The 24,000-nt window shown below is 37.8% G+C and overlaps 1 protein-coding gene across 1 annotated transcript in view; it reads left to right on the top strand.

Annotated features, from left to right (window-relative positions):
* Positions 1-22,282, top strand: part of LOC135593431 (DNA-directed RNA polymerase V subunit 5A-like) — a 29,927-nt gene extending 7,645 nt beyond the window's left edge. The window contains exons 2-4 of the mRNA XM_065083454.1: positions 9,365-9,541; positions 10,166-10,279; positions 21,896-22,282. Coding sequence (XP_064939526.1) covers positions 9,365-9,541; positions 10,166-10,279; positions 21,896-22,021 — 417 coding nt within the window. The 3' untranslated portion in view covers positions 22,022-22,282. The remainder of the gene's footprint in view (positions 1-9,364; positions 9,542-10,165; positions 10,280-21,895) is intronic.
* The last annotated feature ends 1,718 nt before the right edge of the window (positions 22,283-24,000 follow it).

The raw sequence follows: 24,000 nt of genomic DNA, 5'->3' as shown, positions 1-24,000 counted from the left end.
TGGCACTCCTCTGAGTCCACATCCATTCTAACTGATCCTTGATTTTGGGTAGCTAAGTCCCTCTGGACTCGTCGTCGCTTCCTCGCCCCTTTCGACCCCCCCTGCTTCAACACCTCTGTGTTCTCCAAGCAGTCTGTTTGGTCGATGGAGAGACAGACTGCAACTCCCATGCATGGCCTCTGCCATCACGTTGTAGGGTTTGCACCAATTCTGTTCTCCTTAGCTTCCTTGGTAGCAACGTTCGCTTACTCGGCCTTGTCCTCTGACTTGCCGGGCTCCCTTAAGCGAATATGAGCTCTGGAGCAGTCCAACTCTCCAGCTGCTTCGATCATACCTCTGCATGATCAAGTCCCTCCCATGGAACTCATTGGTACTTGCATTCGAACTTTTCCCTTAGTGGAACACAGCCCCCATATGCTGATGACCAAGGTTTTCATCCGATGCAAAATTCGATGCACGCCCGGAAGACCCGCCTCTGCGGTACCATGGCCTTCACTCATTGAATCCATAGCCCTTCTTGTCGTCGTGTTGTTCACCGAAGTGGAGCTTCCAGTAGCTCCCGATCATACCTCCATATGATCTAGTCCCTCCCGGGACTAAGTCGTGTGTATCGCATTGCCACGAACTGTTCCACCACGATCCGCTGCACCATGTCGCCTCCTGGTGACATCTCCATTGCATTCTGATCCTTGTGGAATAAACTCGAATTGTGAACCCTCCATGTGTGGCCTCTGCCAATACATCGCAGGGTCTCTTCCACCTTCGATTTTGTTCGCTCCTTTGGCAATCGACCTTCATCCACCCACTCTTGGGTCACACCAAGATGAAGCACTGCTCTAGGACAGTCCGTCGCCTAGTAGCTCCCGAAGTCCACCGACTTCACTGTAATTTGTGCACCATTGTCTGGATCCTGGGCCTCTGCCCCTACCAGCACAATCTCCGCTGCGCACCGCTTCCATCATAGCAACTCGAATGGCAACACTGTGGCATATTCTTCAAGAGTACCCGCCTCTGCGTCCTCTTGCCCCGTGCTAAGGCCTTCTGTACCCAACTTCGCCTCCGCAAATTGAGTCGCCTTAGTTCCTCCATCAAATGCTCCTCCGAGATAAGGTGCATGTGCCCAGAAGCTCCCTTCGTCTTTGGCACCATGCAAGATGAGTCCGCTCCGTCAGAATGAAGGACCCATGGAACAACATGATCCTACTCTTGCCTCTGCAAGAGTTCATGTCTTTGACCTCTATCTAAGGAAAGCACTGTGCTTCTGCTCCATGTTCCAACTTCTCTACTGGCTCCCTTCATGCGGCTTGGGTACTTCGCCAAGTTACACCCAAGTTGCTCCGCTCCTCGTTTTTCGCATTGAGTCGATGGTGGCCCTCGTGCCCACCATTCCACGGGTCAGCCCTCCCTTGAGTCCGATCTCTACATCGACTCCAAGTGTGCCTTCATTTAAGTTGCTTTAGGTCGCTCCCCCACTTGATCTCGCAATGCATCCACCAATGCATTCTCTCGAGCGAGATCATGCGACAACTCCTCGCTGCTTGCTCGGTCCATTGAGCTTCGTGGAGTTGTTGTTTGTGAGGTACTCCTCCTCAACATGTGAAGTCCGTCTCACATGATTCTCCCTCTGGAGAGTCGAGACTTATCCCTCTTGGATAACTGTCCCGTTGGAGCAACATCTCTCTTCGTTTCGGAGACCACCATCCCCTTGGACTACTCCGACCTACTGAACAAACTGTGCATTGTTCTGCCTCTTGCAAACGCACTTGCTAGATTGCGCCTCCACGTCAATACAGCCACCGCTGCACCCCTCAAGGCCTAGCAACATGCTGAACTCGTTGCACACTTCAGCCTCCTCCGGACGTATCCTTCGCATGCCGAAGAGAAAGTTTCAATGCTCCATGGCGCCGAGTCTCGACCGCCTTAGGATGGCCACGAACATTCCATCGTCCGCATACAAGCCCATGCATGAGTACCGAATTCTTCGAGTTAGCAATTCCCCTCACCTCTGTGAGCTTTGCACAACTCTTTCGGTCGCTGAGCAACTTATTCCACTTTGCATGGTCTCGTCCTTTGCCAAGCGCCTCGCTTGCCTTGAGCACCATCAAGTAAAGTTGTCAACGTTGAGCCGTAGCTCAAACTCAGCCATCCCAACCTTTGTGCGCTCCGCATTCTTCCAAGCTTACCTGTTCTCGTGGTGCCTCTTGCGCGAAGGGTTGGCCATTCCTCTGAATGCCAATGTTAGATGCCCGCTCCTCTGAGCGACTCTTTTCCCAACATCTCCATGCCCGTTTTCCCTCAAACGGTCGCGCGTTGCTGACTGCCCTCAACGCAGCCCCGCTAGGTCCCCCACGTTTGCATGTCAAGTGTTTCTATGAGTGCTTGTCCCGCTCTGATACCATCTGTCACGGACTTAGCTGGTTTTGCCTAAGTCGTGCGGCACCCTTGCGTGTCCATCCGCAAAGGTCAGCCTCCCCGAAGCCTCCCATTGTCCCTTAGGACCACCAAAAGAGAGAACGGGTTAGAGAGAACGCCTCAATCGGGATCCACAAGCAAACATGTCCGAAAAACACTTCATTGACAATGCAAATTACAAACAGACTTTACAAGCTCTGAACAGTGGCACAACAAAGGGTAAAATGGTCCATTACAGACCGAGAATCTCTCGCACGTGTCTACATGACACAACCTTTATTTACAAGCCTAAAGAGGCCACCAACCCAACTAAAATGGGACTATTAAGCCTTCAGCCGTCCCTCTGCATTCTGTACAAGGCATGAACATGCCAAGAGACACGGACATATATGAGCATTACATCAAACATCTTGTTTAGAAGTTTGTCCGTGACAAAATGGTAAGACCCTAAAGTCTTATCGTGGAAGAAAGGAGAGAAATGAGGATGCTCTGATACCAAATGGTAAGTCCCTAAAGTCTTATTGTCGCTTTGATACCAAATGATAAGACCCTAAAGTCTTATCGTCGCTCTGATACCAAATGATAAGACCCTAAAGTCTTATCGTAGGCTCTGATACCAAATGGTAAGACCCTAAAGTCTTATCGTCGCTCTGATACCAAATGATAAGACCCTAAGGTCTTATCGTAGAAGAAATGGAAGAAATGGGGATGCTCTGATACCAAATGATAAGATCCTAAAGTCTTATCGTAAAAAAGAAGAGAAAGGGGATGATCACTTCGAGGGGATCAGCCCTCCTTGACCGCTTCGAGGGGATCGACCTCATAGGGTTTGTCAAAAGACAGAATAGTATTTTTCATAGATTACTGAAAAGAAGCAGTTACATCCCTATTTATAGAGTTCCACCCAGAGTCTATCACGACTTGAACTCTAATAATAAATAAATATTAAATAAACCTCTACTTGACTCTAACTGAACCAAACCGACTCAATAAACAATTGGACTAAACAGACTCAATAAACATTATTTAAAAGCTTAGAAAAAGGGTCCTAACAGTTCCTCCCTCTTCAAATCAGCCTTGTCCCCAAGGCTGAGCAGCATAAATTTCGGGGAGCTTCTCTTTCAGCACTTTAGCCATAGATTATCTGCAACGCATCACAACCCGTTGATCAAGTAAGTATGGTCTCCACTTTTTGATAGTGTAAGCAACAGGTCGGTCTTTTAGTGTAGTAATCGTTGCATGAAACTTCTGGCCCTGTATAATCAATTTTATCTTTGAACCTTTGCTATCACAAGTGAAAATCCGTCCATCAATGATCTTTACTTCGAATCTGTCATAGTCTTCAATGTGGTGGGCCAATCGGTCAACAGTCTCAATGTCCATAAAATTGTTAGTGCTACCAGTATCAATCAATGAATGAAATGTTATTCCACTCTGTGGATAAACCCTAGGAGGCCGATCCCCTCGAAGTGATCAAGGAGGGTCGATCCCCTCGAAGCGATCAAGGAGGCCGATCCCCACGAAGCGATCAAGGAGGCCGATCCCCTCGAAGCGATCATTATCATTCCCTTTTCTCCCCTTTCTTCCACGATAAGACCGTAGGGTCTTATCAATTGGTATCAGATCGACGATAAGACTTTAGGGTCTTATCATTTGTTATCAGAGCATTCTCATTTCTCTCATTTCTTCCATGATAAGACTTTAGGGTCTTACCATAATGCTAGATTTAGCTTATAACCTTCATGAAGAAGACGTCTTGAAGGTTATGTATATTTGAAATGTTTATTTAAGTATATAAAGCAAGGTATACAATTTCGAATAATACTGTCCGTACCAGGTGGTATGTATCAACGATTTAAAAAGGCGCTCGGGCGCTCGCCTAGGAGCTCGGGCGAGGCGAGGCGAGGCGAGGCTCGAGCGCCTCGCTAATCTCCCAGGCGGCGCGCTTCAAACAGGCGCCGCCTGGGCGCTCGCCCGAGCCCAGGCGCTAGGGGCTTCGGGAGAGCGCCTATGATAACCAAGGCGACCAAATCGGGATTTTAGGTCTGGTTCGGTCCTGGTTCGGTGTCCGATGGTTAGTTGGTTCAATCAAACCAACTAAAACTGATATAAGTGACAACCGAACCCTAACCCTCGCCGCTCCCGATCCCGATCCCGCTGCTCGTTGTTGTCGCTGCTCGCAAACGTTGCCGTTGTCGCCGCTCATCGCTTTCGCTGCTCGCCGCTCCTGCTCCCGTTGCCACTACTCGCCGCTCGTGCCTCCCGCTGCTTGCCGCTCCCTCTCCCGCTCCCGCTGCCGTTGTCGTCGCTTGCCGTTGCCGCTTCCTCTTTTCTCAGTCAGCAGGCTCAGCACCCCTTTACACTTCCTTTTAACAGTATACGTATACTGTATACTGTTAATATTATTAAGTTTATTTGAAATGATTAATTTTCAATACTGTTAATAGATTAATAATATATTATTATGATTTTGTATCTTAGATTTTCTTAATTTTATAGCATATTTTTATTTAAAATTTTAAATAATTATATATATTAATTATATTATATATTTTAGCGCTTCGCTCGGGCGAGTGCCTAGCGCCTTGGGCGCTTTTGGACCTTGGCGCCTTTTAAATCACTGGTATGTATCGGTCCGTCAACTGACCGGTACACGAACTGCCCGTTACCGGATGGAATATATATATATATATATATATAAGACGACGTCGCCCTGCATGGGAGAAGGAGAAGGCGACATCACCTTTTTCGGCGACGTTGCCTTATATATATATATATATATATATACCGAGTAGTATATCGAATGTTATATCACTCGGTATATAGTATTGTACTGTACCGAGTGAATGTCGAAACTCTGGTACTGTACGATATTTCAATCATTGATACAAAGCATAATAAAAATATCTTATTACTTGTTATGTTCACTAGGCTTCTAGCTATCCCATCTGTGATTAATGAAACCAACATAAGTGTTTTCTTTCTCTGCATTAGCAATGACCCCTTTATCTCCCGTACTATTTATACCAAGTGATAGAGTACCTATCTATGGCCTTTGGCTTTTTCCCCATATTTAAATGACATAAGCTTAGCTGAAATTGCTTAAGTCATCACGTACCCTTTGATATCTATTCACAAAGGGTCAGCCTAAGTGCAATCTCACATAGGTCCCTATGGACTTGCAAAGAAGGAAAGTTGATTGGTTTCGAAGATGAGTACAAGTTCCAATGTCTCTTTCAAAATCATAGCATTTAAGCAATTTAACAAATAGTTGGAATGTAAGGAGAAAACAAGGAATATGAGAAAATATGGAATTTGAACACTAAAAAGGCATACAAGTCCAGTAATGGCCACTTGATCTTGTGCATGGCAAACCTACACACTTTGCGTACAAGATTATAATTACAAATCAGAGTCCAACTTTGTATGATAGCCCCATTCAGCCTAGTGTCACCCTAGTGGTTTGAAGGTGCTGAGATGACTAACGCTTTGGTCATGCGCTTGATGAAATTAGGTTGTGACATGCAAAAAATGAGAAAATGTGAAAATTTCAGATTTTAAGGGTTAAATTAACTAGAAATGAGTCTTTTGAAGACCTAAAAAAAAAAGGTTAGTTAGGTCTTCATAAGACTATTTTTTAAGGTTTTATGAAACCTTTAGGAAAAAAGTTAAATTGGTGAAAAGTGAAAATAATAAAAAAATTCAACCTTTTAAGTAATTAATTAACTCAAAATAGAAAAAAATAGAAAAGTGGTCATTTAAAGCTTCACTTGAATTTTCAAGGTTTCATTAAAATTTTTACTAAAAAACCTTGTACTTTCACCTTTAATTGATAAAAATAAAATAAATAAAAATCTATAGCTTTTTTAGGCTAAATTAACTAAATATATGTCCTTTAATGGCCTAAAAGTTAAAAAAAAAAAAGATCAATTAGGGATTCATTAGAATTGAGATGAGAATGTTGAGATTGATGTATGGAGTTACGAGGAAAGATAGGAAAAAAAATATTTTTATTCGTGAATAATTTAGTATTGTTCTAATAGGGGATAAAATGAGAGACAATTATTTAAGATAGTATGAACATGTATTTAGGAGATCTACGAATACCGTAGTTAGAAGAAGTGAAATAATTATTGATAAGAGCCAAAAAAAATACCTAAAAAGATTTTAATATTAGTTATAAATAAAGATTTAAATACTCTTAAATAAACATGTGATTTTTTTATAAATTTTAATAGCAATAAAAGATCCATATAGTCGATCCCAAATAGTTGAGAGTTACAATTTTATTGTTATAAGCATTATTAGATATTTCCAAGGATTTATAAAAATATTGATATTTTTGGATAAAAATAAATCTAAGTTGCACAGGCATTTTTCAAATAGGACCCAAAAACAGTGTAACAACATTTAAAAATTGTAATGCCCCAGCCTAGTAGAAAGTCGACAATGCTACAGTGTTGCAATCCTAATTTATTTTCACATAGCATTTATTACATATTTTAACCCATTGACAATTCACCCATTAGACATTGTTCAATAAATTTGACTCCTTCAGAGTATATAATATTTTAATCCAAATAACATATATACAAAATAAATCTAAATGCATAATCATACCCCAAAATTTTGATTCATTCTTCTATCAGTATAAAATAATGAGCTACTTCTCAAATCTGAAAAATTAAGAACTAATCATATGCTATCAAAACTTATCATAAATAAATATTTTATTTTAAATATATATATTCTTTATACATTTAACACCTGCATGGATATCAAATACTTTCTTTATGCTTATACAATTTATAATTAAACTTCCTATGCATTTTGAATCATAACTTGTTAACATAATTCAAAGACGAGTGTAGTCAAAGGTGCTAGGTGCTAAAATGCACCAAGGTGCCAAAACACTAGAGGCACTTGCACGAGCGTAAGCGAGACACTCTTACATATTCAAAATTTAAAAACTATATAATTAAGGAGAAATATGATCACTAAAATATAAATTGGAAATTACATGAGTTTTATGTCACTTTATGTTATAGATATCACCATCAAAACATCAAATTACATTCATTTAAAGTGCCAAAGTACTATAATGTCCAAATCTAATAATAAAAATGCCAAAATAAAAGAAAATTTATAATAAATATCCAATAATTTCCTTTAAGAAAGTTAATGATCTTCAAATTTATAGACTATAGACCATTATTAATGATGATTAACATTACATGATTACAAGAGAGAGAAAGAGACTAATCCATGGAAACTTGAAACCTCAAAAAGGGTTTTAGGCTAGCATATCCTCAAGTCAAGTTTTGAAAACCAACGAGATCCAGCGAGAAGGTCTAGCATATCCTCAAGTCGAGGGATCGAGAAGCGATATTTTATTGTTATTTTTGTTGATCGCTCAACTATCGATACACATCCTCCGAGACCCATTTTTCTTAGAGGTTAGCAAGGTAGGGATAGCGCAATGATTGAGATTGTGTCACACAAATCCTTTAGCCGGAAGTTCTTCAACTTGCTTGTTTAACTTGACTCTCTCCTTAGGATTCATCCTATAATGTGGGAGATTAGGGAGCTATGATCTTGGGACAAGGTCAATGGCATGTTGGATTTCTCGTAAGGTGGTAGCTCATTAGGTAATTTTGAGTTATGACATCCGAGAATTAATCTAATAAGGATTTAACCTTAGGATTATGATTCTAATGCTATCAACAATTTGTCTTTTGGTAACGAGGTTGTTAATTATTGCAATGCACAAGGTAGAAATGTAATGTTTTAAATGGTTCTCACTTCTTTTTTCTCAATTTTTGTCTTTCTTTGGACAACTTTTAGAGGTTTAAATTTTAGTGGTACTATAGTTGTAGCTAAAGGAGAGAGAGAGAGAGAGAGAGGATGATTAAAAAAAAAAGAAAGGAGAAACGAGGGGAGAAGCAATGAAAACCATGATATAAAGAAATATATGATTTTTCTTTTCGACAAAAATATTGGTGAAGTTTTCAAAAAAGTTATCAGGTATCGAGAGCTAAGTCCACCAATTTCGTAGGGATAGTCACCCCAAAGTCCAACTCCACTTGCAAGGAGTTGACGTTGGAGGTGCAAAGATCCTTGAGTGTTGATTAAAGTTTTTGTTGCTAGTTGGAATCCAATTGGTTACAAGGCAGGTTTCTTGATGGTTTTGATACCAAATTGATGTAGAACAAAATAGAGAGAAAAGAGAAGTTGAGAGAAAGCAAGAGAGCAAGATAGCAAGAGAGGAGTGTAAAAGACTCGATTCTGAAGTGTTTGATTCATTGATAAGCCTCAGTATTTATAGGCATTTAGGAGCCTTTATACAATCAAATGCAGGCAATGATTCCCAAGAGTAATCATCTAGAAAACATGTATGTCTTTTAGAATTCCAAAATGTGGCTTTTAGGATAACTAAATAGTGAAGGAGTGCACTTAATACAAAAGTGCACTTAATGCAAAAGGAGTTCCTAGGTTAGCACCTAGAAAGACCAAAAGATATATCAATTTTCAACACAATTTTTAGATCTTCTAGGCCAACTAATTGATGATTTTTTGTTGATTTCTTTACCTAGAATAAAATTTTCGGAAATCCTTTATAATGCCTGATGGTTTTCCATCATGGTGTGGCTATGACAAAGGTTACGGCACCTACTGCAGTTGAGCCACGAATGCAGTGAACAGCTGTCTATTACTGCTATGTAAATATTTACTGCTGTGTAAACAACTGTTTGCAGCAGTAAACAGCTGCCAAAGGCATGGATGCAGTAAAGAGATGTATATTCACTGCTGTGTAAGCAACTGTTTGCAGCAGTAAACAGCTTCTGTTTGTTCCTGATATGGAAATGTCCTTTTTTGTTTTTCTTTTATTAAAATTCTGCATCTTTTGGTATGGAAATGACTTCGTTTCGACTTAACAAATTTTCTTCTTCAGCTTCTTGTCATCTTCTGTGGAACTGAACCTTTGAAGTTGTCAACTGTGCGTGAAATATACAGCTGGGTTAGCAAAGAACACTTGACTGGGTTAATATTAGTGTTACAAAGTAAAATGACATCCAAAGCTCGAGAACTTACTGAAGAGATTTTCAAATTCAGACTGGAGATATTTCAAGTACTCTCCACTGCTCAAAATTTATGACTTCTTTATGGTTTTCATTTGATCCCTTTCTTTGGGAAAAGCTCAAAATATTAATTTATCTAGATATACTAACATGTATGTACTTGCTTTTCTGCTGTCAGCAATAATACAGATACTTAGCTTGTGAGCATTCGTCGTTAACTATTTAATTAGAATTTCATATATTTTATTTTGGAACAGAGACATATTTATTGCATTTCAGTGTAAGAAATCAAGTCAGAACTTCCAATGTTTATTTTGTGTTTCAATTATAACATAATTTGGACTATTAATCCTTATTAGACATTAGTTGTTAAGAGTCAAAGTAGATCTGGATCTTTTGCTGATGTCTGCAGAAAAATTATGTATTAGTTATATAAAAATTTCATATTTATAGTAAAAGGTTACTGTAATGCTTTCATAAATCAAGGTCCACAGTCTCCAAACTAAGTGCTAACATGTTATATTTATATGAAACCAACTCAGCTTAATAAAAAACTCGTTCAATGCCCATCCTTATTCATTTTTGTTTCTTTATTTTGCCTCTTATAATTTAAAGTACACTTAAGAAATTTCTGTTGTTTTCTTCCTGATGCTTAATTTGCTTTTCAATATCAGATAACAGAATTGCTGGTCAATATCACAAAGCACGTTTTGAAACCAAGGCATGTCTTACTTGCTGCAGAAGAGAAAGAAAAGCTCATAGCAAAGTATAACGTGGAGGACATCCAGGTAGAGAGCAAATGATGGTTCCAACTTAGTTGTTAAATTTCACTCTTAATGGCTCTTACTTTATCCCTTCTAATGGTTGGAAAAAATAAATTATACTGAGGGACACACCCTTTTTTGGTTGTTTCTTTGTTATGAAATTGTCATGGTTTTTATTTTTTAGATTAAAGGTGATTTGCCTTATTATATCATATTACCTTGCCCAAGCTAGAATATCCATAATATCTTAGAATATCATGGAGTTGACTTTAGTTTAAATTATTTCTTGAAATAAAAATCCATGAATTTCTTTGTTCACCAAAATTGAATTCCGATACATGTTAAGATTTGACAAAGGTGCATCGAAGATAAGTTGAATTTTGTGCTCAATCGCATATCTAGGACGAAGCCCATTGGTTTTAGTGAAGAGTTGTGGATACTTTGGGCTACTTCTCGAACCTTTGGACTAGGGGTTGGATCTGAGTCTATAACCTTTAGTCTAGCCATCAGTGATAGACTCGGATCTAGATGTTAAACCGGTGCAAGTTCGGTTAAGTCATCATTGATGGTTGCAGTTGTCGTTCGTCGACTTTAATCGTTCTTCCACTTATTTAGGAAGAGTTTGGGGTGAACCTTCCAACACTTCTCCCTATTGTGACTTGCAATTCTTCCATGCTCACAAAATAGATCACTCTTCTTTGAGAAGAAGAGGTTTTACCATTCCCAGTATTCTTCTTGACCTTCGGGTAACCTCCTTTGGCCTTTTTTGCATTTTTCTCGTTGTGGAATTGGTTCTTTTTCTCGATTGTCATCGCCATCACACTTGTGTTCATGATATCATAAACTTTGAAAAGGCTCAACTAAATATTAATTAGTGCATGAAGACCAGAGGTATACTTCATTATCATCGGGTGATCCTAGAGAGAAACCTCGAGTGTTATTGCTTGTCATCAGAATTTGGTGGTATACTCTTTCATTGATCCCAACCTTGGCATAAGTAGTGCCACTTCCGTCATTGATCTTTAATATACCCCATCAGGTAGAATTCTTAACGAAGAAGCCTTTTGAATTGTGCCCGTGTTACTTCTTCAATGCCATAGGTATTTGAAGGTATGTGTTCCGCTAAGCAAGTGCATCACCCGTCAACTTGAATTGAACAAACGTGACTTTATCTTCACTATTGTAACCATAGAGTTCAAAATAGGTGTCAAGTTGATCCAACTATGCATCCAATACCTCGACGTTAATGAGTCGTCATAGAAGGGTTTGTCGATGCAAGCCTCGACTCGGAATGACCAAGACTTTATTGTTGGTTTGGGCTCATATCCAACCCATCATGTTCTCCATATATTGCGATAAGATTGCGATTTGGGCAGCAAGGTTAGTCGAAGGTGCTGAATTATTGGTTGCCATCCCGTCGTCACCTTTTTTCGTCGGTGATTGAGGTTTGAACTCCAACTCTTATAGCTCTTCACTTGACACTTCGTATCCTTGCCTCGTGGTAACCATCCATAGGCCAAGGATCATTGCTCTGATACCACCTAATCCATATGAGGTTTGGACTCGAGTTCAAGCTAAACACGGGTCGTATGTTGTTTTGTGGTGGAGTGAAAGCTCACTGTAGAAAAAGTGTAAAACCAAAAAGAACTCTATTGTTTTGAATTAAAAGTGCCTACTATAAAATACAAAGGACTAAGTAACAGTGATTTAAAAAGCACTAGGCGCCAAGGTCCAAAAACGCCCGAGGTGCTAGGCGCTCGCCCGAGCGAAGCGAGGCACTAAAATATAAACATATATAATATAATTAATAAATATAATTATTTAAAATTTTAAATAAAAATATGCTATTAAATTAAGAAAATCTAAGATACAAAATCACAATGTCACATTAACAAAAAGTTTCAAAATTCAAAACAATAAAATTTTATATCAAAGTCATTCATCATAATTAATATTATCGTCATTTTCACACAAATCATCTTCATTGAATTTGTCTTCTTCCTCTTGTCCTTTGATTCCTTCCTCTTCATCAAGATATGTTTCATTCTCTATGTCTTTAACAATAGCAGGAGCCGAGCTTGATGCTTTTGCACTCATTTTTCTCTTTGACATCTGTCTTGTATATGTTTGTAATTCTCCAGCACCTGAAGCTCTTGCCACATCTCCCCATGTCAATCTATCATCTTCAAATACAAGCTCGTCTCCAGCATCTTGCAAGTTAGCACCCATTTCTCCTACTAACCACTCATTTGAATCATCAATATCTTGCAATGAGATTGAATCAAATCTATTTTTCAAATCATGACGAGTCTTTAAAGCTTGATTATACTTTATTTAAACAAGATCGTGCAATCGTTGATGTTCTAACCGATTTCTTCTCTTCGAGTGAATCTGTCATGTCATATAATTTAAAAATATATTAATACATATATCTAAATAAATAAATTAATTAAAACAAAAATATTTAGTAATACTTACATGCTCAAAGACACTCCAGTTTCGCTTACAACCCGAAGCACTACATGTCAAACTAAGTACTTTGATAGCAAATTTCTGTAAGTTCGGGGTGGAATTTCCAAATAGAGTCCACCATTCAACTGTAAAATTTATGTTATTATTAGCAATAACATAGTAACATAATATATATGAAATTAATTATATCAAATTATTAATACCTGGAGAGGTAGTTGTCCTGGATCGAACGACAATTGGAATTCCAAAAAGACCTTCAGCATTTTTATATAAAGATAATTCATGAATAATTTTATCTTGAACCTCAAGGCTGGGAACTAATCTTGCAACGCACTGATATAACCTATCCAAAACTTCTACATCAAATCCAACAGATTTAATCTTATAAAAGAATTCAGGGTTCAAATAATATCCTGCTGCATGTAAGGGACGATGAAGTTGACAATTCCATCTTTCGTCAATGATTGTAAAAATTTTCTCATATTTTTCTTCATTTTCATTAAAAGATCTTTTAATCGTCTCCTTTGCTCTATCCAAAGCCTCATAAATATATCCCATTGCAGACTTATTTTCATTATCCACCAACCGAAGGACTCGAACAAGAGGGCCCATTACCTTTAATATATAAACTACATGATTCCAAAAGGATGGCATTAAGATGATATCAACAGCCCTCTTGCCTTTTGCTTCTTTTGCCCATTTGCTTGTCATCCATTTCTCAAAGGTAAACATATTTCTCAGAGTATGTTTTTAACGATGCACGCTCTGTAATGTCAAGAATTAAGTAGCAAATCGGGTAACACCATATCTCACTAATTCTTTATTCCCTGTAAATTCTCTCATCATATTCAAAGCTCCAATGTGATTATAAAGAAATCCAACAACAAAAATTGCCCTTTCTAAGGTTTTCTTGATTTCTAAGATCTTTCCAATATCCTCCAACATTAAATCAATACAATATGCTGCACATGGAGTCTAATACAAGTGTTGTCTTTTTGATTCAAGCAATTTACCTAAGACAAAGGATAACAAAAATGATAAGACTTAAGAGTTTAACACACTTAATTGAAGATAAAATAATTAATAAAATTAAAAGATGAATATTACCAGCTAAAACATAGTTGCTTCCATTGTCGGTTATGATTTGAACGATATTTTATTCTCCAATTTCTTCCACGAAGTTGTCAAGTAAATCATATATCTTGTCTCCAGATTTTACAAAAGATGAAGCATCTATTGACTTCACAAACATAGTCCCTAAAGAACAATTAACCATAAAATTAATTATACTCCTGTGCCTCCTGTCAGTCCAAACATCTGACATAATAGAGCAACCATGTGTTGCCCATGATTCTTTATGACCATTTAGTAAGTCATTTGTATAATTCAACTCTTTTTGCAGCAATGGAACTCACATCTCATAATAACTTGGAGGTTTTAATCCTGCACGATATCTTCCAATAGCTTCAATCATATCCTTAAAACTGTCTAAACGAGTTGTACTAAGGGGAAGACCAGCCTGATAGAAGAAGCGAGCAATGTGCTGAATTGTTCTTCCTCTTATTTCTTTATCACAAGCATCACTTATATTTGTTTGTCTAAATTTTGAGCCTCCTGCTTGCCCTTGTTGTTTCTGGGATCCTTGAAGCATATATAGATCCATCGGTCCTTTTTTACCTTTTTTAGTACTCATAACTTCTTTTCCCTTTTTGTCGTATACTCTTTTTTCACTTGGGTTAATACTCATAGAATAATCTTCTTCTTCATCCTTGAGATGTTCAACATTGTCTTCTGGTAAATTCCCGTAAGATTCATTCTTTTGTGTCTTCTTTTCATTCATATAACTCAACAACTCTTCTTTTACCTCAGGTGGACATTTTTTGCAAGCTGCTGCATTCTTGAAATTTCCTACTAGATGTTGTTTTGCACAAAAAATACCACCTCTGGTAGTCTTATCGCAGAATATGCAAGTCACTGCATTATGATCTTTCGGATCCTTCAAATAATTATACTTCCATGCAGGATCTTTTTTTGATACCATTGGAGACTCTATTGAGTTGCTCTCTACACTTGCCATTTATGTTGAAACCTAGTAATAATTTCAAATAAATAAAAATTAACAACATTAAAATTAAAATAATATATTATTAATCTATTACCAGTATTGAAAATTAATCATTTCAAAATTCAAATAAACTTAATATTAAGAGTATACTGTATACTGAGCCTGAGGGAGAAACGAGGAAGCAGCGACGAGCGGCGGCGGGAAAGGGAAAGGGAGCGGGAGGCGCGAGCAACGGGAGGGCTCGCGGGAGTCGCGAGCAGAGGGAAGGCTCGTGGGAGTCGCGAGCAGCGGGAGGCGCGAGCAGCTGGGAGGGCTCGCGGGAGGCGCGAGCAGAGGAAAGGCTCGCGGGAGTCGCGAGCAGCGGGAGGGCTCGCGGGAGGTGCGAGCAGCTGGAGGGCACGTGGGAGGCGCGAGCAGCGACAGCGATGAGCAGCGGGAGCAGCAGCGACGAGCAGCGAGATCGGGAGCGGCAGCGGCAGCGGGTTAGGGTTGGGTAAGGGTTATATCGGTTTAGTTGGTTCGATTGAACCAACTAACAATCGAACCAGGACCGAACCAGACCTAAAATCCTGGTTCGGTCACTTGGTTTACCCAGACGCTCGCCCGAAGCGCCCAGCGCCTAGGCTCGGGCGAGCGCCCAGGCGGCGCCTGTTTGAAGTGCAACAGGCGCCGCCTGGGACATTAGCGAGGCGCTCGGGCCTCGCCTCGCCTTGCCCGAGCGCCTAGGCGAGCGCCCGAGCGCCTCTTTCAATCACTGCTAAGCAAAGACTAAAAGAACGATGAAAGATGACTTGTGCTACAAGAACATGCTGTACTTGACAATAAACTAGTTACTCTCAGCAAAATTACTACCGGTTTCGGTCTTCTTGTTCTACCCTGCTGATGAGGTTGCGGCAGAAGGTAGAAGTTGCTGAAGATGTTGGATGAAGCATGAAGAAGAGTTTCAGCCTCTAGAACCAGGGGAAGGAGAATCTGCAGCCGTAAGCTTGAACTCGATGGAATCTCTCCTGTTCTCTTCTCATGGCTAGGGCCAGCTGGAGGATGGAAGGGCTGATGCTTCCAATACTTAAAGGCTGTGCTAATCCCTTGGATTTATAATTGTGCAATAGTGGAGAAAGTCCTAGGTGAGCCAAAAGAAGATCCCACTGACGAATGTTTTTACCCTATAGCTTCTTAAAAATTCTCAAACTTTGATTGAAAACTTCAGTTTGATCATCAAGTTATGGACGGTAAGATGAATTGAAAAGAAGATTTGTTCCCAATTTCCTCCAAAGAGTATGCAAAAAATGGCTCAAGAATTTTGAATCTATGTCAGAAACAATGTATTTAGGAATACCATGGAGATTCACAATTTCACAAAAATATAAGTTAGCAATATTAGATGCATCCAATGTCTTATTGCAAGGAATAAAATGTGTCATTTTAGAAAACTGATCCATGACAACCATAATTGATACTTTGTTCCTCTGGATTTTGGGTAAACCTACAACAAAATTCTGGCTAACATCCTCCTAAGGAGCATTACCATGAATTTTGCTTATGACTTTTTCAATTTGACAAATTTTATAACGTTCCATGTACCATCTTACATCTTTGTCCAATTTTGGCCAATAAAGATTTTCCTGCACAAGCGTTCAAATTTTGTCTCTTCCAAAGTGACCACCTAACCCACTAGCATGAGCTTCCTTAATGATAGATTCTCTTAAAGAACATTGAGGAATGCAAAGACGATTAATCCTGAAAAGATAACCATCGTGAAGTAGGAATGATTATGATTGCCACTTTCACACTTTTTCCAAATTTCCTTGAAATAAGGATATATTTATAAAGCTCTCTTAGGATTTCAGACCCCACAATGTTTACTTGCAATTAAGGAGTATTTTCTGCTTAAGGACATCAACAATAATATTTTCAATACCAAACTTATGCTTGATAGTAAAATTATAGGCTTGGAAAAACTCAACTCATGTAGCATATTGCTGACTATTGATGTATTTCAAAGCTTCATAATCAGAGTAAAGCACAAATAGTTTTGGAAGTAGGTAATGATTCCAATAATTTAAAGCTCCATTAATTCTCAACTTTTCACTAAAGAAAGTAATTAGTTTACTTCTTGACTACAAACAACGCCAATTCCCAAAGCATCACATTCAACTTTGAAAACTTCATCAAAATTTGGGAGTATTAGGATAGGAGCTTCAGTTACCTTGCTTTTTAGAATCTCAAAGCTCTTTTGGACCTTATTTGTCCATTTGAAACCATCTCCTTTCAAGCATATTTGTGATTAGAGCCACAATAGAATTGAATCCTTTTATAGATCATCGATAAAAAGAGATCAGACCATGAATGATAAAAAGAGATATGAAAGCTCTGGATTTCAGTATAGCTTCCACTTTGCTAGGATCTATCTTGATTTCATCTATAGATATAATATAGCCTAAAAAAATGAGGTTATCACTGAAAATTTATATTTCTTCATGTTAGCTTTCACAAAGTAATAAAAACCTTACGAAGATGTTGCAGATGTTGCTCCTCATTATTGTTATAGATAAGAATATCATCAAAGTATATGATAACAAATTTTTCAATAAGATGTTAAAAAAATATGATTTATGAGGCACAAAAATGTATTAGGAGCTTTTGAGAGATCAAATGGCATTACCATCTATTCATAGAGACCATCCCTTATTTGAATGTTGTTTTTTATTCATTTTTGGGTCTTGTACAGATTTCATGATTGCCACTGCAAAGATCAATATTGGAGAATATAGTTACCTCTTCCATGGTTTGCAGTACCGGTCCGACAGGCTTCCGGTACGCGGACCGCCTGTTACCGGGCCGGTACTGTAGCACTGTAGCATTACTACAGTGCTCGATACGCCTGAATATACCGCTCGGTACACCTGGGTGTACCGAGCGGTATACCGTACCGTACCAGTATCGAGCCCAGGTCGAAACTTCGGTACGGTACGATATTGCGAACCTTGACCTCTTCAAGTTGGTCAAGAAGATCATCTATACGAGGAATAGGAAACCGATAGTCAATAGTAATCTTATTTATAGCTATGCTTTCTACACACTTATCATGATCCATCTTTTTCTTTGGAATGAGGAGAGCTCGAAGGCTCAATTGTGATTTTGATTTTGATTTTGATTTGACTTCAATCTTAAGAACACCTTTAACACTTCCAAACTATTTTAACTAGGGATATAGGGTTTAAGAACTCATCGCTCTAAGGAATCCACCAAAGAGATAACACCTCGAGAAACACAACTTGTATTCAAAACACTATGTCTTCAAGATTTACAATCATGAGGTATGTATAGTGATGGTGATTAACTTCTCCACCACTTTTAAGATTTAAAATAAATAAAAACTAATTAAAGAGCTATAGAGTAACTAAAAGTCATCAAGGGACTTGAAAAGGTGAGAAGAACCTTCTTCCAATCTTGGTAGAGAACCCATCAGGACCTTTGCAGAGAGAATGAAGCATAACTTTCTCTAAAAAAGTTCCAAATCGCATTTTGTAAAATGTGTTCGATTCCTAATTTAATAAGCTAAATGATGTATAATTCATACCATAAATATCTCAGAATTCATCTTGGAATTATTGTGAAATGAATATTCATGACTCTTTGGAAACTAAAGAAATTAATTTGATTATCTTGACTTCTCTTGATTCAAAGTTTGAAAACAGTCCCATGTCGTGATCCTAAGGTTCCTACCAGTAGGGGCACCAATCTGCCTCATCCAGCCATTTGCCAATATGTGGTTTTTAAAATGAGAAAGTTGAACACCCAATCTGAGTTGAAAAAGTTACCAAAGATAAGCTGAGAAAGGGCAAAAGAAGAAGCAGTGATAAATAGGCTCTTGCTCCATGCAACACAAAGGACAAACAAAGGTGCTACTAACTCCACTTTGAAACAATCTACTGGAAATAGGAAGGTGACTATGCAAAAGGTTCAAGCAGAACAATTTGATCCTAGGAATCCTTAAGAACCTTCATTATCAGCAAGTCTTCCACCATTGGTGCCTTGCCCAGGTCTCCCACCATCACATTGGTTAGGTGAGATGGGGTCATCAAACACTTTGCTCTCAGATGTAATGGAAGAGGGACCAGAGTCATTAAATAGGTTCACAGGCAAGTTAGTGACAACCATCACATCCCATTAATGCTCAAATCAGGAAGTTTAATTTGATCGGTACACCCCAGCCTGAAGCTCTCAAATTGTCGCCTGTCATCTAGGCTAGGCTCACTTGAGGCAGGAGCCACAGTTATTGTAGCATCAGATGCCATACCATCAGTCCTGGTTAATGTCTTGGAAGGATATATGCTTTGAGAAGTGAGAACTAGGTCAATAAATTTGAAATTGTTGAATCAAGTTGTACTGATTTTTATGTATAACTTTGATTTCATTGTGATAATTGAAAATTGTCACAGTTTTTATTTATAGCAATGATAATTGAAAATTATTATCGTGACTATTGAAAATTATCGCATTTTGATTACATTATTGAATCAGTTTGTAGTGTTTTGTTGTGAACTATTGAACATCTTGCATTCAGTTTGTTTGTTCCGAAAGAGTTCAGGTATGAAGTTGATTCATTTTAAGATCAAGAAACCAAAACAATTTTTTCAACGATCAATAGGATTCTGTTTAATGATTGCTAAATTCCACAAGTGGAAAAATGAGTCCAAAATAGATTAGGTAAGGATTTCAATAGCTGAAGGCATCTTGAACCAGGATATAATGAGCATATATCAATATTGATTCAAAAGTTCTTTTATTTTTTGAGTTTCAAATTTGTGTGGCATTTTTCCTACAAGCATTTGAAAGGTAAGTCCTCTACCTTATACTTGGGGGAGGCTAATAAATTTTTAAAGTAGTGTTTCTTTGTAATAATGTGTCTATTTAGATTAGGAATTTGGATACATTTAATTTTGTGTCTAATCGTATATGAGAAAAGAGAATATGTAGGCAGTGTCTTGATAAATGCTCACGAGTAACTAGTAGATCTGAGCTAAAACATTAAATGGAATAATGATTGGACACTGAACTGAAAGACTAAACATAATAATTATTTGGATTCCATGGTTCTATGTTTTGCCTGGACTGTTACATACCAGTCCGATGGCCTATCGGGTCTGTAGCACGGACTGCGGCACATGCCTCCCAACACTGTATACCATGTGTCGGTACACTGGCATGATGTCCCAGACATGTACCAATGTTGCTGGGACCAACCTGTGTCTGGTAACTGAAACATATATCATGTTGGAAATTGTACCTAAAGGGTTAATCTTCAAAAGATAAACACCTGAAGTTATGGAACTAATTTAAACTGAAAGAACCTATAAATAGGTTATGAGCTGGATGCTCTACACGAGGAGTATGTCTTTTGCTATATAAATGATATTATAGACTTTAACTAGTTAATGTTTCAACAAGTTGTTTATATTAAAACATGTAGAAGCATAGTGGCAGAGTACACAGGTGCTTTCTGGTTAACATATAAAATGTGTTGAGATAAATCCTGAGAATAAGACCACCTACCTAGAAAAAAGAGACTAGAAGAGCCACAACTCTTAATAGTCACATCCCTGATCTTAAGAGTAAGCTAACACAGCTTTGCAGCTAAGGCTACTCATGAAGCAATCATGCAACAGATGAGTCAAGAGTCAAGGACGACAGTGAGATAGTTGAGGTGGAGGGGCAGGTATTGTATAGGACATATAGATAGATTTTAGTTATGTTCTCTAAAACATAACTTTTAAAGGTATATTTTTGTAGTATTTGGTGAGATGAAATCTTTTACCAAATAAATTAGAGATGATAAGTCTTATATTGATGAATTAAAATGAATCTCTTTTTTTCCATAGCAAAAACCTTAAAGAGTAAGACTCTTAACAGTCACGTCCCTGATCTTAAGAGTAAGCTAGCACACCTTTGCAGCTAAGGCTACTCATGAAGGAATTGATTATACACCAAATGAAATTCAAATGTGGTCAGTTGCAGTAAAGGAAGTGGGAAATCATGCAGCAGATGAGTCGATGACGACGGTGAGGTAGTTGAGGTGGAGGCACAGGTACTGTATTATGACATATAGCTAGATTTTGGTTATGTTCTCTAAAACATAACTTTTAAAGGTATATTTTTGTAGTAATTGGTGAGAGGAAATCTTTTATCAAATAAATTATAGATGATAAGTCTTATATTGATGAATTAAAACGAATGAGGCTTATATTGATGAATTAAAACGAATGACTCTTTTTTTCCATAGCAATAACCTTAGAGTAAGACTCTTGACTATCTATGTTCCTTGCTAAAGAAAATATGTTTTCTGAGCGATCAAGATGACTACTCTCTAGATTGGTGATTATATTTTCTGATTAAGACAAGTTAGTGATCTAGGAACTGGTTTCTACTTTGGTTTTTGTATTTTTTATAATTGTAAAGCATATAGAAAGGATATGGTATTGGACATGGTCAACTGGTGGGATTGGTGGTGACCCGTACAGATTCTTTTGCTGTCAGACTGGTGTTTTATTTCAATTCCAATGAAGCTTAGAGTTGATTTTCATTGCGCAAAGTGCCGGGGAATACTAGGTCTCCATGAGTTTGGTGACTTTGGATCCAAGCTAAGCTCATCATAATTAGTGTCAGACAATGATACATTCATTTCATTCACTAGATTATGTGGTACCCTATGATGTGTGTTTCTCCTTCTGTTTGTATAATGTTAGATTGTGGTATCCTATGATGTATTGATGTATTTTCCTGCTTCTGTCTGTATAATGCTAGATCAAGAAATTTTTCATTTTTAAGAAACTGTTAAAAATGTTGGTAATTCTGTCATATCATGCCAATGTGTTTGGTCTTTGGATGAGCAAAAAGCGGACTGCAAATATAAGAGAATGGTGACATATATCTGGACTCAAAGTGGGTTATTTAGCTTTTTCTTATCATCAATAATTTGGTTAAGGTTTGCTCTAGCACTTGGATATGATCAAACAGAGTTTGTTTTTAACCAATGGCTCCCTTCATAGCATCAAAATTCTTGTCTTTAATTCACCACAATTGTATGGATATTGGTTTTGCAGTTGCCTCGCATGCTCAAGAGTGATGCTGTTGCTCGATACTATGGGTTTGAGAAGGGACAGGTTGTGAAGGTCACGTACAATGGAGAGCTCACTGGGCATCATGAAACATACCGTTGTATAGTGTAGTATGCTGTAACTGGGTGGTATTTTGATGTTGTTCCAACTGTGGTGGTCATGGTCTCTGTTGAGATATCCTAGGACTCTCATTGGACGACAAGTTTGAGTGTAATGGAAATTTCTTCTCATTTTTTTTAAAAACACTGATGGTGTAGTTTATTGGCACCTCGAGCATGTAAAGGTTAGATATTTGCAGTGTTGAATTGCTACAATGTCTGCAAACTAATGAAGGTCCTTGCCATACTTCAAGGTTCCTCTTGTTGATTCTCAGACTTTTCTCAAACGACCATGTGTGAAATGCTTCTTTCCTTCATTTACTATTTTGTTTAAAGTTCTAGAATCGATTCAATCGTTGATATGTAGATGTGCCAAATACCATCATATCTCTTTCTATATAATCTTGGACAAGTCCTGTGTCTTGCCCTAACATCTAGTGGTTTTTTTCTTTTCAATGACATCGAGTATTAATGACGTCTCCTGTAGTGCAATCTTGAGTTGGCTGATGCTTTAGATATGAACTGTGGAAAACAATGTTAAATTGGTGCGTCCTGAAATTGAATAAGAGGGCGCACTTGAATGATAGGGCGTAAATATTTATGGTTGAACAAGTCATTTCAACTAAAGTATTTTACTCGAACAAATGTGAAGTATGTGACTGAGAGGGCGCAATCAATCATATATTTTTATTTATAGATGTTTATTTTTCGCACAAACAATGCATGCATTCATTTATCAACTACTATAAAATAAGAAGGAAATGATATAAGATTTTCTTTACACGAAATGGACATTTAATAATTATACTTGCAAATGGTATTAGTTGAATTTGAGAAAAAAGTCCAATGTAGAAAACGATTGAATTTACAAAATTTAAAAATAATGAATGGATCCACAATAATTCCCTAACATTTTTAGAAGCTGATTTGTAGTCCTATTGCAAGTAAATTTTCAATAATTAAGCATAGATCTAAAGTGGGTTTATATTATTTTTTAATTAACCTTTTGGCCAAGAGCAATAATAGAAGAAGATGAGAAGAGGAAGAAAGCCTCCTTTCAGCCTACGATAGAATGGAATTTTACGATACAAACCCAGTGCTTTGTCTTTATCCTTGACATCGAAAGACAGCAGCAACTATAATAAAATCAACCCCTTCCATAATCTCTCACAAAGGCACTACTAGATCGGAAAAGAAAAGAAAAACTCGGGAGGCCTAATTTGTTACAATCTACTCATACGAATCTCACTGACGCTATGATATTTTTTTTAGCCCATAATGTTGTTTTATAGTCTTCAACTCAACTTACTTAATTATGACAGCTCATGACCATATTCCTTACACAAAGTTAAAGCTATTTCAATGTACTTTTCTTTATGACTAAGGAACACATTAAAGGGGTTAGTTACCAACTGTATAACACTTAATCTTGTAATTCCTTATGCATGAAGGGTTATTTCATGCACTAGTACTTATTTTGGTGTTTTAAGATTAGAAAGAGTTTTAGAAACTAATGATATTGACAAAAGCTCTCTTGGAGTGCTCTCTTAAACTTTATATCTCTTGTGACACGGGAGTGCCTAATTTGCTACAATCTGCTCATATGGACCTTGCTGATGCTATGGTATATTTTTCAGCCCACAATATTACCTCATAGTTTTCAACTCAGCCCACTCAAATATGACAGTTCATGTGCACATTCTTTAGATAAAGTTACAGTTGTTTCAAGGTGCTTTTCTTCATGATCAAGAAATGCATTAAAGAAGTTAGTTACATATTGTAAAATATTTAATTTCAAAATTCCCTATGAAGAGTTGTTTCATGCATTAGTACTTATTCTGGTATTTAAGGGTTAGAAAGAACTTTAGAAATTGATGATATTGGCAGAAGCTCTCTTGGAGTGCTCTCATAAACTATGTATCTCTTGGATGCGTTCTTGAGTGATGAGTCTTTTGTTTATAGTTCTGTTTCTATGTTTATTATTCTCAGGAT

The sequence above is a fragment of the Musa acuminata genome, chromosome BXJ1-9, assembly GCF_036884655.1.
Source record: "Musa acuminata AAA Group cultivar baxijiao chromosome BXJ1-9, Cavendish_Baxijiao_AAA, whole genome shotgun sequence".
Classification (NCBI taxonomy): Eukaryota; Viridiplantae; Streptophyta; class Magnoliopsida; order Zingiberales; family Musaceae; genus Musa; species Musa acuminata.
The sequence above is the reverse complement of the archived record's forward strand: the minus strand, read 5'-3'. Positions and strand labels throughout refer to the sequence as shown.